Consider the following 18,300-nt stretch of genomic DNA (forward strand, 5'->3'; position numbering starts at 1 on the left):
TACTTCGATCGATGCCACAATCTCAATATTTTTTTTTGTACTGGGCTCAAGTAACACATCAAAGTTCAAGTAGCCCCGTTCTACAGTACTTAATATCATTATCAAATACAGTATTTGATAATATTATTTAATTCATAAAAACACATATTACAGTGGAATCTCTCATAACGAGCACCTCTCAAAACGGTAATACGCATAACAAAAAAAAGTGAAATAGTTACTCCCTTAACGAGCGACATTTCGCATAACGAGTTACAGAGAAAGGGCAAGTCCCTTTTTCACAACATTCACTTGTGAGCCGAAACTTCCACGCCAGTCAAAACAAAAAATGTTTCGCTTAACGAGTAAGATTTTAAAACGAATTATGTTCGTTATGAGAGGTTCCACTGTATAATAATTATTGGTTGTTACCATGTTCACTTTAATTTTTTAAATAAATAGATATACATACCACATGGTGAATGCCAACTTTAAAAATAAAGAAAGTGCTTCCAATTATTCCCAAAATACTTTAATTTCAAAATACATTTAATTTTCTATGTAAACATTTTGATCTACGAAAATCTTGTAGCAATCAAAAAGTAAGCAATAAAAAAAAACTAAATTAAATTTTCAAATTAGTTTGAGAATAAAGCAACAGTAAAAATGTTAAACCCATTTGATTTAATCAAATTGATTATTAAAAATGTTTAGATACGTGAAGCTTTGTAAATTTCTGCTAGGCGCTAAACCACTCATTGAATAACAAATATTAAAACGGCTAGCCCTCTTTCAGAAGCGAATCCAAAACACATGCCGTAAAAAACATATTTAAAAAATTTAGGATATATTTCAATGAGACGTTAAGATAAGTTAAATTTTGCCAATTTTATTTTAATATTGGTAAATTTCACAGGATAAACATACACTTTTTCAAAAAATATATATCTACGCCAGTTACGTGAATCTAATTTTGTTTTAGTAAATTTACTCTTATAAATATAAATATGATCCGGAAAAGGAGCCTTCTTGAATTGCTCCAAAATCTACTGTAACAAAATAAATGTTACCCTTACTATGCCAAAGTAATATTTTTCCGGGACATATTATTTGTTCAAATATATTTAAACAACAAATAGTCATTTTAAGAGTCTCATAGAAATGCAAAACTATAAAGAAATCAAATGGAATGAGTTTTTATTGCATTATATTGCAAAAATATATATTAATAAAATATATAAATTCAATAATTAAATAATTGAGCATGTATTTATGTGGAAAAACTTGGGTATTACAATGATACAGATTACTTTAGTATACGTATAACTATAAAAATTAAACAGTCAATTATGCCAATATATGTATATTGAAGTTCCAGATGTTAATTGCACAGTCCAGAGAGACAAAATATAAACATTGAAATAATAATAAAAAAAAGTATTACAGGAGACAAGAATATTTGAAAATCTAAACATTTTATTGCTTCATATTTAAAATGATTCTTCATAAGAACACTATTTTTCCACACAAGAAATTCAATTCATTAATTTAGACCAAAAAAGCAGTCATATTCTGCCAGGGAAGCATGAATTATTTTTTGTTTAACCTTCATTTACTCCTGCGATCATATTTCATAGTTAATCAATAGTTATTAACCACACAATACCAAAGCGATAAGCCATAAAGTAAACACCATGACTTCGTATTATTTCGGTTAATGCCTGACTGCTTTTACCGACAATGTTGCAATAACGCTACAAAGATGTAAAAATTGTATCATTGAGTAAATTAAGGTTAAACAAGCAATCGGATATTGAAAAATACTCCAAATTGGAAATACGAATTGATTATCAGACTTATTATATTCCATTAGTGAATATGTTTAACCCTAGTAACTAAACTATATTTGTGGATACAATGTCATTTGTGGATCGCACAATATTGACATATCGCTCACTCCTTTCAAGAATGTCATAAATCAAAAATCGTCAATTTTCAGTTGGGCATGTTTTCGGAATACCCAGAAAATGTACTATATCCCAGCAAAGCGGCATATTTTTAACTTAATATTTACCCGCTACAGGGCAGAAAGTGTTGTTTTTGCATTTTGAAGAAAAGGTATTGTTTAATATATTTTTAAATATACTTAATATTTTTCTTATGGAGAAATGACCTTCAGGTTTTACCTAAAATGATCTATTACAGAGTAAAAAGTTCCATGAGTGGCTTGATATTTATTTTTAATACATTGTATTATATTTTTAAACTTTAAAAATGTTCTCTTGAAAAATCTAGTTTTTTTATTTATGACGTTCTTGAAAGGAGTGAGCGATATGTAGTAGCTGTGCGGAATAGTAATTTATTGTTTAATGTCTCTTACATTAATTCCTAATAAACCAAACTTAAGTGCCATGTAACCGGTTCCTATTTTTAATAAATACTTTTGATGTTACATGTTTTTAATTGCGTAGTCTGCCAGATGAATGTTTAGTTATTAAGGGTTAAAATAATGATTTTTTAAACTAGAATATTATCTAGATTATCTTTAAATATAAAGTGAGACAAATATGTCATATTTGTTTAGCTGTTGTAAGTTAATGATACTAAATGAAAGTGTAACACTTGTCTAGCCAATTCATGAATTTAAAAAAATACAAATGTTAAAAAAGACCCAAAACCTCTTGCTTCCCAAACCAGTGATATGAGCAATAGCAACACAATAAAATAAAAATAAACACATTATTTATACATATTTAATGTAAAAGTATTCTTAAAACTTTATGGTAAAAACCTGAAAACTATTTGGAGCATGTTTAGAAATAAATAAATAAAAATAATGTTAATTTAGTGTGAAAAATATTATCAATTGTTTAAATGAAAAAACAATTTATTTAAAGCAAGTAAATCAAATTATGTTATCTGACACTTTATTCAGAAAACCTTACTTACAAGAAAATATTTGTTTAAACTCATTTATTGGGATACTTTTACATTAGATTTCGCTCACTCCTTTCAAGAACGTCATAAATCAAAAATTGTCAATTTTCAGTTGTGCATGTTTTCGGAATGTCCAGAAAATGTACTACATATATCCCAGCAAAAGCTGCATATTTTAAACTTAATATTTACCCGCTACAGGCCAGAAAGTGTTGTTTTTGCATTTTGAAGAAAAGATATTGTTTAATTATTTTTATAAATATACTAAATATTTTTCAAATGGAGAAAAAACCTTCAGGTTATACATAATAAGATCTTTTGCACAGTAAAAAGTTCAATAAGTCACTTGATATTTATTAATACATTGTATTATATTTTTAAACATTAAAAACGTTCTCCTGAAAAATCAAGTTTTTTGATTTATGACGTTCTTGAAAGGAGTGAGCGATATGTCATTTGTAAAATGAGGGATGCCAAACTGTAGTAAATGCATGTTTTTTGTTGTTGTTTTTTTACAAAAAGAACCAACAGTGAATTGTTTTTGGATAAAATGAAGAAGAAAAAAAAACATCCTGTGTTCAAAACTATTTCAAATATAAATTTAATATAAACAATTTTATTACAATCTGTAATAAACAGTATAGAAATTGTAAAAAAAAATATTTTGCTCCTCTAAAAACATAATTTTGTAGCAAAGAATTTTGTTATGTAATAAATATATATTTGAATGTGCTTCTGGTTTTAGTAAAATTTTGTCATTTTTGTTGATAAAGAAATTAAAGTAGGTAATGTGATGCCCGTGTTTCAACACCTAGGCATCTTTTCTTTTATCATTGTGTTTTTTAAAATAAATATGTTTTCACTTTGTTAGACAAAACATCTTGCCTTGTTATTTTTGACAGATATAAAGCACGTATTGTGTTTTGTTACAAAAATCAGATGTAATGTTTTTATAAATTAAATAAAAGAAAGCTTTGTAAATATATTATTTTTGTAAAATGAAAGAAATTTCAAAATTTTAAATATGTGTGCAAATCTTTATGCAAATCTAGATTAATTCCCCCAAGAAATTGTTGCCAAGAAATATTCACCATTTTGCACGTGTTTTAACATCTATGCTTGATTTTCGAAAGTCTCAATTTTTCTTAAATAACCAAGCGCCCATCCACATGCAAGTTAGAGGCGCCATCTATTGCATAGAATGTCGCATTCATTACACAAGTGTGTAAATTGATCACTTAGGCCAGTCAATGACGAGCCATGAGCCCAAGTCTAAATGCCAAAGACTTTCATATTACCTTCCCATAAATTCCCTGTGTGTCTGTGAGACATCTACATACGTACTTTGAAACTATAATAGCATATTTTTTGTGATTTGGGTTTGCTTATATTAAAAATGCTTTGAATAGGTTTATTACATTTTTAAGACAAATAGCATCAATAACTCAATTTTATGCATTATGCAGTTTTTATGTAAAACCTTACTTAAAAAAAAACCTCCGCACCTCGATGGTGCATAGGGCACTGCTTCAAATAAACGTAGTGTTATCTTGATCGTTTACACTTGAAGGAAAGGTGATCAGCCCTCCGCTTCAGGTACCAGTCCAAGGTAATATTGAATATATATTACAGTGAAAAAAAACCTTACTTAGGTGAGGACAAACCTTTACAGTGTGGCATCCCTCAGGAACTCTTACAGATGGGTGTCCTTAACCAAAGGGACGACACATAAAATTAAAAAGATTAACTTACATTCGGGTCCGTCTTCCATACACTCAACATGCATCCGGTTAGTGTTAATTACGGACTGTGTACCCGTGTTGAAGTCCAGCCCGTGGGTGTCCACCAGGTACTGCAGGATGTCGCCCTGCTCTTCGAGGGAGTCTCCCTCGCGCAGCATGGCGAGGAGCTCGGCCACCTCCTGCTCCGCGTACTGAGAACTACCACCGCTGCCGCCCGCGCTGTCCGAGTTGCAGCGGTGGCGGGAGCTGGTCATCCGAGAGGGAATGCTCGCCAGCACTGAGGGAATGTATCATTTAGTAAACCCTTGGAAGAGATCTGCTCAAAGGCCGTTATTATATCAAAATATAGCTCTACATCTGACCCCTGATGTTTCTTATGTCAACTTCAATTAATTGCATAATTGCATTCAAATCCTGCATGTATTTGGTTTGTATTATAAAGCTTCAACCACAGTAACATAAAATATTGAATGTTTTTTTCTGATAAAAATATTTATATAATCAATATTTACATAAGTTATCTCATTATAACTTACTTATAATGTCAACCTGTTTCAAAGCAAACAGCTTCTTTATCAATTAATTAATACATATTAATTTTACTTAAAAACAATAATAACAAAATGTTATTATTGGTTTTAAGTCTACGGACTTAGTAGACTCAAAAAAATCTGTGTTTCATTTCAAATTAATACATAAATTAAAATGGAGTTCTACAAATGAAACGCCTAATCAATAAATACTATCTTTGCTACTTGCTACTTGCACTAGCCTTGCTACTTGCATAGACTTAAGATGTGCTTACTCCAACTGGGATCGATGTCAAAACTAAGCATGATTAAAACAGTTTTGGATAGCTTATACAGCGCCATTTTCGTAAAATACTATCTCAAGGGCTCTCAAGTATATTATGTGGTCTAAATTCCATTACCAAAACTAGGCAGGCCCTATGACGTAGTTGGGTAGACGCTCGACTGCGAAACTGGCGTCACGGGTTCGATTCCCGCCAAGTGCAAAATGAATTCAAGAAAGATTTATTTTTAATTGGCCTGGGTGTTTGTGATGTATTTTTCACATTTACCTTCCCTATCCTTACTATTCTATCTGCAGACAAACATCTAATATAGACGCTTTGCGGGTTATTCCTTTTTGAAAAAATTAAGCCAACATCGACCGCTGACCAGATCCCTAATCTCATGTCATATTTAACCATAGCACAATGTATTAGTTTGCAATGTCATAAAATATTAAATAAAAAAATAATAATAACTGTAACTGTATGGCTGAAGACAATAAAATTCAACAAATGTTTGTTGAATTTTCATGCAGTTGTTTCTATTGTTTACACTGTCAAATCAATAGCTTACACCCGATTTCATTATGAAATATCTATGGGCAAAAAAATTTAAAGTAAAGTAAGTCACATAGACATACATTCAGTGAATGCACCTTGTTTGAATGCATTCAAGTAAATATCATTTTGTTTTAGTAAATCTGCATAAAATAAACATTCACATAGTCATAGAAAAATCCTTGGATCACTCCAAAGTGTGTGATTTTATCCAGATCATGGGTACATTTGAAAAAAAAATTGGTAATTTGAAAAAAAAATGCTAAAATCAAAGCATTCTTTAACCCTTTCACATCCCCAAAAATATGTCCCAAAAAAATCCAGGTAGACAATAAGACGTGCCAATCGGTTAAAACCCATTTGTCCTCTACTTCACATAGTGTTAATATATTATTAGATTAAAACCAATATTTTTAGCTTTTCCACTTTATTTTTATTTGACCAGCGACCGGGTTTCGTCGTTACCGACATCATCAGACTGGTGATGATGTCCAGTCTGATGATGTCGGTAACGACGAAACCCGGTCGCTGGTCAAATAAAAATAAAGTGGAAAAGCTAAAAATATTGGTTTTAATCTAATAATGTATTAAAAATGCAATTCCATCACAAAGTGTCAGTGGATAATATAAATCTATTTCACATACATAGTGTTGTAATAGAAACTGGTGAAAAAAATGCGAGCTTGCATTTAACTTAAAAATACTAATGATGAAAAAATGTTGAACGACATTCAATATGGAACCTACAAGGAAAAAATCGATGATGAATGAGATTCGACATTCGACCAATAAGAGTTATGGATATTTTCCGGGTGAGGGTCGATAAATTTAATTATTTTCTAGGTTACCTTTAACAGAATTATCTTCCTTAACTGGAGATTCAGATTTAGCTTTTTCTACATGAATCGTCGGTGCCTCTTGCCTTGGGGATGGCGACTGGCCCAAATTAGTTGTAGATGTTCCCCTGAAGAGTTAATTACCATGCATTGAATAAATTTTATTTTTATTGGAAAACCAACAGAATATTTCGACAAAAATAATGTAATATGATAAAATACAAAAAAATAACAATTCCAATTATAGGTTTCCACCTAAGTAATCTAAAAATAAACTGTCATAAAAGTATAACTATATAGAACATTTCTTTATGAACTGGTCAAATAGACATCAGTAATATTTCTTTTAAACATATTAAAAGAAACATTATTGATGTCTATTTCATTAAGCATTTCATTGCACATATCGCAGGCTCGATTTAAAAATGAATTTTGTTAGGACTTGGGTGTGCATTTTAGGGATTTTAAATAAGTTTCTGTTTCTGGTCTGTGCTCCCGGGACTCTAAAATTGATGAGTGATAAAAGCTCTGGGCAATCTACATAATTATTTAAAATTTTATACAGAAAAATAAGGTCAGCATTGTTCCTGCGTGTAACGAGCTAAGGTAAATTCATAAAATCATTGCTTGGAGCCATCCGTCTAAAATTACAATATGAAATAAATTTTGATTGTAAAGATTCTATTCGATTAATATATTTTTTTTGTATTGGGGGTTCCAGATGGGAGATGCAAATTCTAACTGACTACGGACATATCGCTCACTCCTTTCAAGAACGTCATAAATAAAAAATCATCAATTTTCAGTTGTGCATGTTTTCGGAATGCCCAGAAAATGTACTATATCCCACCAAAAGAGGCATATTTTTTACTTAATATTTACCCGCTACAGGGCAGAAAATGTTGTTTTTGCATTTTGAATAAAAAGGTATTATTTTTTTAAAAATACTAAATATTTTTCAAATGGAACAAAAACCTTCAGGTTTAATTAAAAAAGATGTATTGAACAGTAAAAAGTTCAATAAGTGGCTTGATATTTATTTTTAATACATTGTTATATTTTTAAACTTTAAAAACGTTCTCCTGAAAAATCAAGTTTTTTGATTTATGACGTTCTTGAAAGGAGTGAGCGATATGTAAAATACTGTTTTGAGAAATTCATATTTTTTTGCAATCATTTCGAGATTAAAAATGAATGGATTGTCAACCTGTCAATGGGTCTCTTTCTCCAGTCATCGGAGGGAGAAGGACTGCGTCCATCCCGGCCCACGGTGTCCACATCTAGCCACGAAGCCTTTCTCTCTCGCGGCGGGCCTATAAACTCCCCCTCCATGCCCAACGTATCGGCTAAACAATAATATTCAATAATTAAAATGTAACTTTGTTTTAAAATCACAATAAATATTTAATTATGACTTAATTATAATGTCTACCGGTTTCGAAGCTAACCGGTAGACATTATAATTAAGTTATAATTAAATATTTATAGTGATTTTAAAACAAAGTTACATTTTAATTATAAAATGGAAAATCACAAAGTTAGTGCTTCAAATATAAATTATAATAATATTCAACTAATTAGATCACAAGTTGTGTGCAAAAAGACAGGCGCCGAGGCGTAGCTGGGTAGAAGCTCGACTGCGGAACTAGCGTCAAGGGTTCGATTCTCACCAATTGCTAAATAAATTCAAGAAAGATTTAATGAATAAGAGAGTTGTAATTACTGATATTTATTTTGATACCGTGGGAATCAAACCCGGGACCTCCAGCATAGTAGACAAACATGGTCACCACCAAACAACCGAGGTTGACAATTACAGGACACTTAAACCAGGAGAATTGTCGTTGCTTGGTTTAAGTTATCACCTTACACATCTCTTTCGTTTTCTTCTTTTAACCCTTATCTGCACCCAATGGTGCATAGGGCACTACATCGATTGAAATATTTATTTATGTATCAAGAACCATTCACAATTAAACACAGTTATGTTAAAAAAGATTGGAAATATAAAAATAAAAAAAAATTAATGATTTTTTCAGGTGATTTTGCAAGTGATATAATTGGAAAGGATGTCACATACATCTATAAAAGTTTCCGTTACATACTACATACACAGAAAACCCAACAGATGGCGCTTCGATCTTAAAGACTTTCCATCCCTCAAAATCGTACTGGCCTAAATTAATGTATTCTCTGAGCAAAATGAAGAATTGATTTTTGACCAACTTATATGTATTTACTCAAAGGTGAGTAACTTGCTTAGTTCATCTCCAGTTCATCATCAAATGATAAAAACATATTTGATTTTCTATGACGTAAGATCTTTGTTAGTAAATTTCCATTTTTTCTTATACAGCATTAATGTTCTTTACTCTGAGCTCTCCTTACACACTTAATCTGTGAACAATTGAAGATATTCCACTCATAGATTCAAGACTCCGGAGCAGAGGACTATCAGTCTATGCTTCTTTGAATTAACACACTGTCGATATTATAGTGGCCTATGCTGGTATAAGGGAACAGAAAATGTTTCTGCTGTCCCAAATTCAAGCAATGTATTATTGTGTATTGTGCATACTGATCAGGCAAAATGAAAAGAAAAATAATGCACAAACAACATATTTACAACACAGGAACTTACAATCAACATTGATAGATCGTGTTTTCTTGATTGCACCCTTGACGGACATCTTTCTCCGCAGAGTTCGGACATTTCGTCTGCCCCGAGGCTGAGTGAGCAGACTCCACTTATGACTGAATGCTTTCAACAGATGTTCTTCCAAATATTTCTGGACCTGCGTATTCAGTTCTGAAATAGAAAATTAATATTTACAACGAACCCACCGATACCTACATATATATTTATTGAAATATGCTGCGTTTGAATAAATACAGTAAAACCTCAATATAACAGATCTCTATTCAACGAACTTCAGATAAAACAGACAAAAAAATAGGTCAAATGAAAAAAAACTTAAAACCTTTTGTTAATATTGTCGTGTCGTTGCATTACAAGTGTAGCCACATGTAAAAAATTCTTAGCGGCCATGATAATCATGTCATACGTCTATACATATGTATATATATATATATATATATATATATATATATATATATATATATATATATATATATAAACTATATATATATATATATATATATATATATATATATATATATAAAACTATATATATATATATATATATATATATATATATATATATATATATATATATATATATATAAAACTATATATATATATATATATATATATATATATATATATATATATATATATATATAAAACTATATTATACACATTTTTGTAATTTAAGAAAGTTGATTATAAAAAAAATAGCAAACTTCAAAAGTGCGAACAAAATTTGATTCCTTTTTCAAAGCAGGATAACCGAAATCAAGCACGTCAATATGAAACGGCAATATCACTTCACGAGTCTCCAAAGACACTCTTTGTTTTTATCTGAATAGAGTGTTCATATGTTTCAAAAACAATTTTTTTTTATTTATTTTAAACCGATTTTTATATAAAAGACTTTTTGCTTTATCGGACACCCCCTTCTCCAAATTAGTCCGTTATATAGAGGTTTTACTACGACTACTACTACCATCACGCCGTTTCTACGCAGTATTATAAAATACAAAAACTTAAATACTCACTGTCTGGGTAGCCATCTTCCTGACTTCCCAGAAAGCTTAAATTTGTGATGGCTGATGTGCTTAGAAAATCTCCCAAATTGCCCAATGTCACTCGAGTTCCATTAATATAACCAGATTTCAACTTTTTCATTGTTGTTATCATTGCAACGGGAATTTTTCCTTGATCTGTGAAATACATTTAATAAAACAACAGTAAAATCATTCTAATTTTTCTAGTCATACATATAAGAATAAAAAATAAACCATATAATGTACATATATAAATAGTGGTGAATGCTGACAATAGATACTGAATTCAGTGAAAATAGTATAGAAAACCATAATTAAAGTTATTTAAAAAATAAAAAAAACATATATCAAACAAAATTATTATTTAAAAAATTTCAAGTCCCAAATATAGAATCCATTTATAAAAAAAAAAACAATTTTTCAAATACTAAAGGGTGACAACTATTTAAATTTAACAAAAAATTTTTCATCGAGATTCTCAAACGATTTTTCTACTCCAAAATGCAACACCAAGCAATTTCAGCAAAACTTCAAATATTTGGCAATCAAACATTTCAACAAACTCCCTAAAGAAATAAAAAAAACATAGATGAAATAAAAATACTTTACAAAAAGAAAAAAGAAAAATTTACAAAAAAGACTATTATATCTTTTATTATATAACATTAAACCACGAGTGTAAGTCCCTCTCCAAGCACAAGAGCACAGTCTCTTTTATGGAGAGGCACAGCGAAACGAAATATAAAAGTTCTCCATATGTATAAATGATTCAAATGTATTATGTTATAAATAAAAATGTAAATATATTAAATGAATAAAAAAAAGATACTATAATGGTTTTATATAAACTAAAATCGTGTTGATGAAAATGAAAAACAGATCAAAAGAAAATATAGTATCTAAATAAGCAACAATACGTGCAGTTTATGTTTGTAATATAACAATATTGTGCAAAAATAAGTCCAAATAAGCGAGTATGATAAGAATAATGTTAAATTTGTGGGAAAAATTTTATGGATTCAAAAAACCCATTTATTTTTGTTCATATTCCAGTGTTCACTAGCAAGTTATTGCCAAGTATTGATGCGATATACCTACATGTTTTATACATGTAATATTATATACAGCAAACATAAATTTTTGCAGATTTTGTAACATTTCCTAATCGGAGTTCAACATTGTATAACTTGTTAATTTGTTAGAATATTGAGTGTATTATAAGTAGTTTAATTTTTGAGAACTAGAATCAGATCCAAGTTCTTTTTGTACATTGCCCTTGAGGAGTTTATTCACAAAAATGGAATCTAACAAATCATAAAGTATTATTACAGTAAAACATTATTTTTATGTTTTATAATGAAAACATTACTAATTTTAATAAGTTTTTATATTTGCTGCGCATTGATTTTTAACCTGCATATTGAAACATTTTTAACCTGCAATTAGTGATGTTCACATCATCGCACAGGATAAAGCACATGAGAGACAACAGAACATATGCATATTCCTTGTGACTTTCGATGTACAATCTTTTGCTAGTGAATTCACAATGGCATCACTAATCACGGAGTAAAGCACGCACTTATAATAAAAGGTACTGTAAAAAATACTCACCTAATAGTAAATATTTATGGATAAAATACAGGCTGAATTAAAAAAGTTTACCTAGAAGATAGTGTGTAGCCAACAGAGTTATGGTAGGACGGCCCAGCATTTGTTTCCAACTCATTCCCAGGAATGCGAGATTGGTGGTAAAATTGCTGGCGAGAAGTGCAGCATCGCGCGAAGTGTAGTACTCTTCGTAATCAAAATTCTGCACAAGCCATTTTAAGGAACAAACAAACAACACACGTCACATAAATATATGAATCAATTACACTACATAGTGTGACATCCAGCTAACGGGTACTCTGGCACTACAAGGGGAAATAATACATCCGCGGATGTGGTTGGGCAGTCAACGGGATGGTCATGGAAAAACAGTCATAACTACATGTACACTTGACTTTTCTTCACTAGGTTCACAATATATGAGAGTATGAGCGTGGAATTTATAACCATAGAGTCCCACCAGGATTGGGAATCTTATGAGGCAAAGTAGTGGGTAGAGTACATACGAAACAGTGAAGATGTAGTCATGTGTGACATCTAAAATGCTTTATCATTGGTGCAATCATCTTTTTAAATCCATATATGTATAACTCTGGCTATTTAGTGTAATAATTAGCGCATTTGCCTTTCACACTGAAAGTCCTGGGATCAGTCCCCAGGTAGGTCAATAAATATATGTGATTTTTTACTTTAATACTTATTTTATATCACCCTGGACTGCCACCTGAATTGCTTGACTGATTTCCTTTACACAATTAAATATCAAGACAACACCACATGCAGTGCTCTTAGCACCATTGGGTGCAGATAAGGGTTACAAGAATATGTATATAAATCTGTAAAACTAATATAATCTAGGGAAATCCATAACAGATTGTAAATTTCAAATATAAGGCATGATATATTTATTTAAATGAATTTTCATATTACCGTGATACATAGTAAAACAGTAACTACACAAATTCTATGTTTGTTTACTGTTTACATTGGTCTCTGGAAAACTTAAATTAAACTACAAGCACTTGAAGTTTAATTTAAGTTTTCTTAGTAAGAGCATAAGAAAATGGTAAAGGATTGGTTTTTATTTTTATTTTTAAAGAGAAATATTTGATTGCATTGATTGATTCGGCAGTCACTTTGTAGTAAAATCTATCCATTTTTAATTAATGTTTTACTTAGTAAATACCACTATTTCTTAAAATCTACTGTGACACGTGTTTCGATGCATTCTGTTCGGTGTTTGAAAATGATGCGGAATGCATCGAAACACGTGTCTCAGTAGATTTTAAGAAAAAGTGGTATTTACTAAGTAAAACATTAATTAAAAAAAGAAATATTTGAGTTTTTATTATTTACTTAAATATTTCAATTTCATACTATTTCTGTGAGCCTAAGCGTCTCATTATTAGAAATAGGTATCAAATTGTGGTAGAGTGGGTTCGAACTGAGAAACTCTGACTCGAGAGTCCGCGACACTAACCACGGGACCACAACCTGACACTTGACGTAGTAAAATTACCTATCCCCATACATTGCCTCATACCGTCGAGCTCCTCACGCTGGTGAAACTCTAATTACAATTTAAGCACCGGGCCATCATGCTTGTTACTCGAGTAGACAGGATGTAACTAATTCGCAAAACACTATTCCTATGAAGCAACAAACCCATCATCCACAGTATAAACCACAACCGAAACATCACAGACAACAGCTAATACCAACCATGATGAGGGAAGAAAGTAACATATCGGATTCCAAACACTAGTTAAACCCCAATAGCAACACTTGAAGAAAATTAAAGATACCTAGATGCAATTGCTTCAGAGACAAAACAACAAGTGGTCTTCCTAATACATTTTGCCAGGATGATTTAAGAAAATTTATTTCGGCCTTTAAGATATCTATCATCAGTTCGTAGTCGGATGCAATGTAGAAACGGGTCATGTCCGAAAACTATACATGAAAAAAAAAGTCATCTGCCTTGCACCACAGAAATACAACACAAGCGTAACAACTGTGGAAAGCGAAATGGGAATTATCGCCATTTTAATGATTTAAAAACTCGACAATACATAAATTTTGATTAGTTTTAGACTGGAATAACTTTGCCAAGCTTAGTTCTCCACTCAACTATGATCAATCAGTTTTAAAACATTGGGATGCTTATCTGTAGAAAGTATGAGATATAGACACACTAGCCGAGGCTGCCAACTTCATATAACTATCATATAAATATCAAAAGTATTTTTTTAAATTATACATAAAAATTGTATTACCCTTTTCGCTTTCCAGCGTTGAGATTACCCTAATAAATATTTATAAAAAAGAAATGAAAAAAATATAAATTATCGGCAAAAGGAGTAAGGAAGCTACAAAATTTAATTTTGTAAATTCAGTAAAAACCATTATAAGTCAGAAATTGTAAAAGGAAGATTTAAAAAAAAAATCGTGCACACTGTAGTCTCCATCTGCATCAGGGTTGCCACAGCTGAATCATATTTTTTCATACAATTTTATGAGGTGCGTTTTACAATCACAATGGCCATATTACATGAACATTACAGGTTTTACAACTTTTTTAACTTAGTATATTATCAAAAATACTTCCACTTATTGCTTATTACCTGCTTCTTCTCTAAATTGTTCTTTATACTCAGTAATATCCTCAGTTATAGCAATTTTATATTTATATAATCTCAACAAACCCAATTGAAATATACAAGGACACATCACATTCTGAGTTTATATTTTTATGTAGTGCTAATTGAGACCGTGGTGTATTTTAATTAGATTAAAAATAACTTAGATATGATTATTCCTTTCTAACGTACCTGAGGAGTGAAGGCGAAAATTCTATCGTTAAGAGAGTACAATTTACTGGTACTTAAAATACCAACATCTCTGGACTTTCTTCCTGAGAGTCCCAATTTCTTATTCCTTCCTGCGAATGAGAATGCACATTTTTAAATATAACAAATAATCTTAATTATGATTACATAAATTGACTATGTAAGTTAATAAAAATAATGGAGTCCTGCAAAAAATTAAGTTGCAATGACAAATTTCATGGACACGAGTGTATGATGAGGGGGCAACATTGAAGTGTATTCTTTGGAAACCTGGTTGCACACAATATGTAAACTGTCTGTATACAAATCAATAGAAGTTATTAGAATACAGAAGATGATTGTTTATCTATGTTGTCCACCCTCTTTTATATTTAAATGAAATCATTATCTTGAACCTATGAGTCTTGCCATATATTTTTTACATATTACTTGAGGTTAGCTCTTAGATTTCCAAGCTAATATATGCTGGAAATTGTGAAGCTTAAGCTTGCTAATTTCCAATACATTGTTTTACATATATTTGATTACTGAAAAGCTAATATAAATAAATATTGTTAACCTGTAACGAGTTTTTTTATTTTTTTATATAAAGAAAAGAGAAATATTTGTGTTTTTATTATTTACAAAAATACTTCAATTTCATACTATTTCTGTGAGCCTAAGCGGCTCATTATTAGAGATAGGTATCAAATTGTGGTAGACTGGGTTTGAACCGAGAAACTCTGACTCAAGAGTCTGCGACACTAACCACGGGACCACAACCCGACACAAATGAAATTAGAATTCATCGAAACTGTCATAAAATACCACAACATAAGGAACAGATGTGGTACCAATAATGGTAAGTACCTTTGGTAATCACATATTTTGTCTTAAAAATTTGTGTTTTTAAATCATTGTAATAATTGCGCCATTTTTATAATTTTCAATGCATTAAAAAAAATGAAAAACATTGAATAATAAATGATAAAACTATTCAAATACTTTAATATGGTACCTAAATATGTGTAGAGATGACTCAAAACTCTAGCAGGTTGCACTTCAATAGGAGCAACTTCAGCTACAGTTTGTACTACCAGATCATGTTCCAGCAATTTATCCCTTATTTCGTCATCTTCTGCCAAAATCACCACTTGAACCACAACATCGGGCTTCTTCTCTGAGCACAGACGTCTATTCAAGGGATCCAACTCTCCAGCAGCCAAGAAACCCTATAAGAAATAGTCATGTTCACATAACCTTCAAATTCCTCGGATCTAAATATTTGGTGTCAATTGAACAGTTACTAGTAAGTGACTGCCGAATCAATGAAATATGTATTTATTAATCTAACATAAATATATGTATTACCTCTTGCAGTAACTTCCCTAGAATAAAGAGAGATTGTCCCCACAGAAATGGACATCTTCCAAGAGGTATTCTTTCTTGACTTCCCGGATCTTTATATTCACCTTCGATTTTACTCAAAGGTACTGCGTACAACTCGGGAACGAGTCTCATGCCATCTTCTGATTTGATCATGACTTCGTCTAATTTTTCGGAATATTCCCGAATGGATTCCTTATCCCCTTGGAAGCAGAAGTCCAAAATCAAGTAGCAAAAGAATAAAGGCCAATCGCACTCGATGTTTTCGAACATCCTCAATTCCCAAGGTTCGTAGTATAGCCTGTTAGGGTCTTCTCGCGGGGTTTTGTGACCATCCCTTAAAAACCGCTTGCAACCGTATTTCCCTCGTAACTTTGTAATTATGGCCTCTCTGGTTTTGGCGATCAATTGAGGATCATCTACAGCGAATGCGGGGAAGCTTATTATCGCCAGTAAACCGGAATCGAGCTCTTTACTGTTAGACTCTCTCGGTAACATGGATTGAAGGACGGCTTGACATTTCTGGGCTTCGTCTGCCAGAACATGAATAACGCTGGAAGGTCCTCCCCGGGCTCCGAACAGATCCAGTTCGTTCATCGCTTCCAAGGCGGCTTTGGCCATTCCGATCGAACTGGCGTTCAATTCCGGCAGTCCGTGATTAGTTTTATCACCTCTTTCCCACACCCCATAATCCGGAATGCAATACGCAGATTCAATATAAAACACAAGATTCTGAACAAATGAAACTTCGTCCAGAGAAAATATAATTTGCAAGCCGGATGCTGTCATCTGCGCTAATACTAGCAAATATAGTGATATGGCGTCAATTTGCAAATGGCCCCACTCTTTGTCTCCGACAACTGTCCTTCCATTTACTGAGGAATATTTGGCATGCAAAGCATCCAGTGGATTTTGTGTTATCTTGAAACTCTCAACTTTATTTTTCTGTTGCATCATTGCCATTAATAATCCTAAAAAAAAGTACCAATATATATATTTTTTAAATACACATTACAACTTATTCTCAAGTACTTCCTTTGGCAAAATTCAGAATCAAAGTTCAAGTAATATTTTTTTGGTATATTTGGTGGGATAAAATTGTCAAAAAAAAAACATAATGGAAATGTCTCAAAGCACGTTAAACAACTTATTATTTATTTACACATTAAAAATCAATACATTTATTTACTTTTTTTCTTTTCCAAAATGTAATGAGTGTTAAGATAATTAATGGTATAAAAATAAACAAATTTCTAACCTCGCATTAACTTAACGCAACTTTGTTCCAGTTCGTATGTTTTCGCTCGATCCTCATCTTGATCAGCTATTTTCTTGTAGGCCATTGATAACCCCCAAACTGCCAATATACAATAAACATTGTCTCGTATCCACGCGTGTTCATTTTCGGGACTCGCGGGAAATAATCCAGTTACTGGTTGTTGATGGTTCATAATCAGCTTATGTACCACTCTTTGATAATAATCCAGCCTTACGCCAGAATTGCTGCGACTCCTCATTTTTGTTTTTTTGTGTCACTGGTTCACAAACTATGTTATTTCTCCAGAATGTTATTCAGACATTATGAACAATCCAAACCCCATACGAGTAGCGCAGTTCTAACTTGTAACGCCTTTCTATAAATACATTTCGGTGGACTTCCTTTAGCTGTTTTCAGTGTTTTCTCTTCCCCGAGAGATTGTACCAGATTGACAGTAGAATAAAAAAATGCAAAAAGTCATTTGAATGTCAAAGTGGAAAAATATTTTGATTGCGTAGGTAAGTACTAGTCAATATCTAAATGAGGGCAACATTTGAATCTACTAGCACACGAATGCTTTCGGATTCGGAACTCGGTATTTTACGATTTTTACTCGGGAGATATACACCCATACCTCGCTATACGGCCCCTCTTTATACGGCATTTCGCTATAACGGGCCTCTTC

General features: G+C 31.6%; 1 protein-coding gene across 4 annotated transcripts in view; it reads right to left on the minus strand.

The window, feature by feature from the left end:
- Positions 1-18,089, minus strand: part of LOC148308396 (putative phosphorylase b kinase regulatory subunit alpha) — a 30,345-nt gene extending 12,256 nt beyond the window's left edge. For 2 of the 4 annotated variants that reach the window (XM_088261734.1, XM_088261733.1), the window contains exons 1-10: positions 17,616-18,089; positions 16,343-17,328; positions 15,990-16,203; positions 14,975-15,084; positions 12,198-12,345; positions 10,524-10,688; positions 9,487-9,654; positions 8,053-8,191; positions 6,858-6,973; positions 4,732-4,935 (exon numbers count right to left, since the gene is read on the minus strand). In XM_088261734.1, the coding sequence (XP_088117860.1) occupies positions 4,732-4,935; positions 6,858-6,973; positions 8,053-8,191; positions 9,487-9,654; positions 10,524-10,688; positions 12,198-12,345; positions 14,975-15,084; positions 15,990-16,203; positions 16,343-17,328; positions 17,616-17,874 (2,509 nt within the window). In that variant the 5' untranslated portion in view covers positions 17,875-18,089. Of the gene's footprint in view, positions 1-4,668; positions 4,936-6,857; positions 6,974-8,052; positions 8,192-9,486; positions 9,655-10,523; positions 10,689-12,197; positions 12,346-14,974; positions 15,085-15,989; positions 16,204-16,342; positions 17,329-17,615 lie in introns of all 4 variants that reach the window. The other 2 variants (XM_088261731.1, XM_088261732.1) reach the window with 1 other exon arrangement.
- Between the last annotated feature and the right edge of the window lie 211 nt (positions 18,090-18,300).

Source organism: Brachycentrus maculatus, unplaced genomic scaffold (genome assembly GCF_059751285.1).
Source record: "Brachycentrus maculatus isolate JH-2025_06_01 unplaced genomic scaffold, ASM5975128v1 h1tg000166l, whole genome shotgun sequence".
NCBI lineage: Eukaryota > Metazoa > Arthropoda > Insecta > Trichoptera > Brachycentridae > Brachycentrus > Brachycentrus maculatus.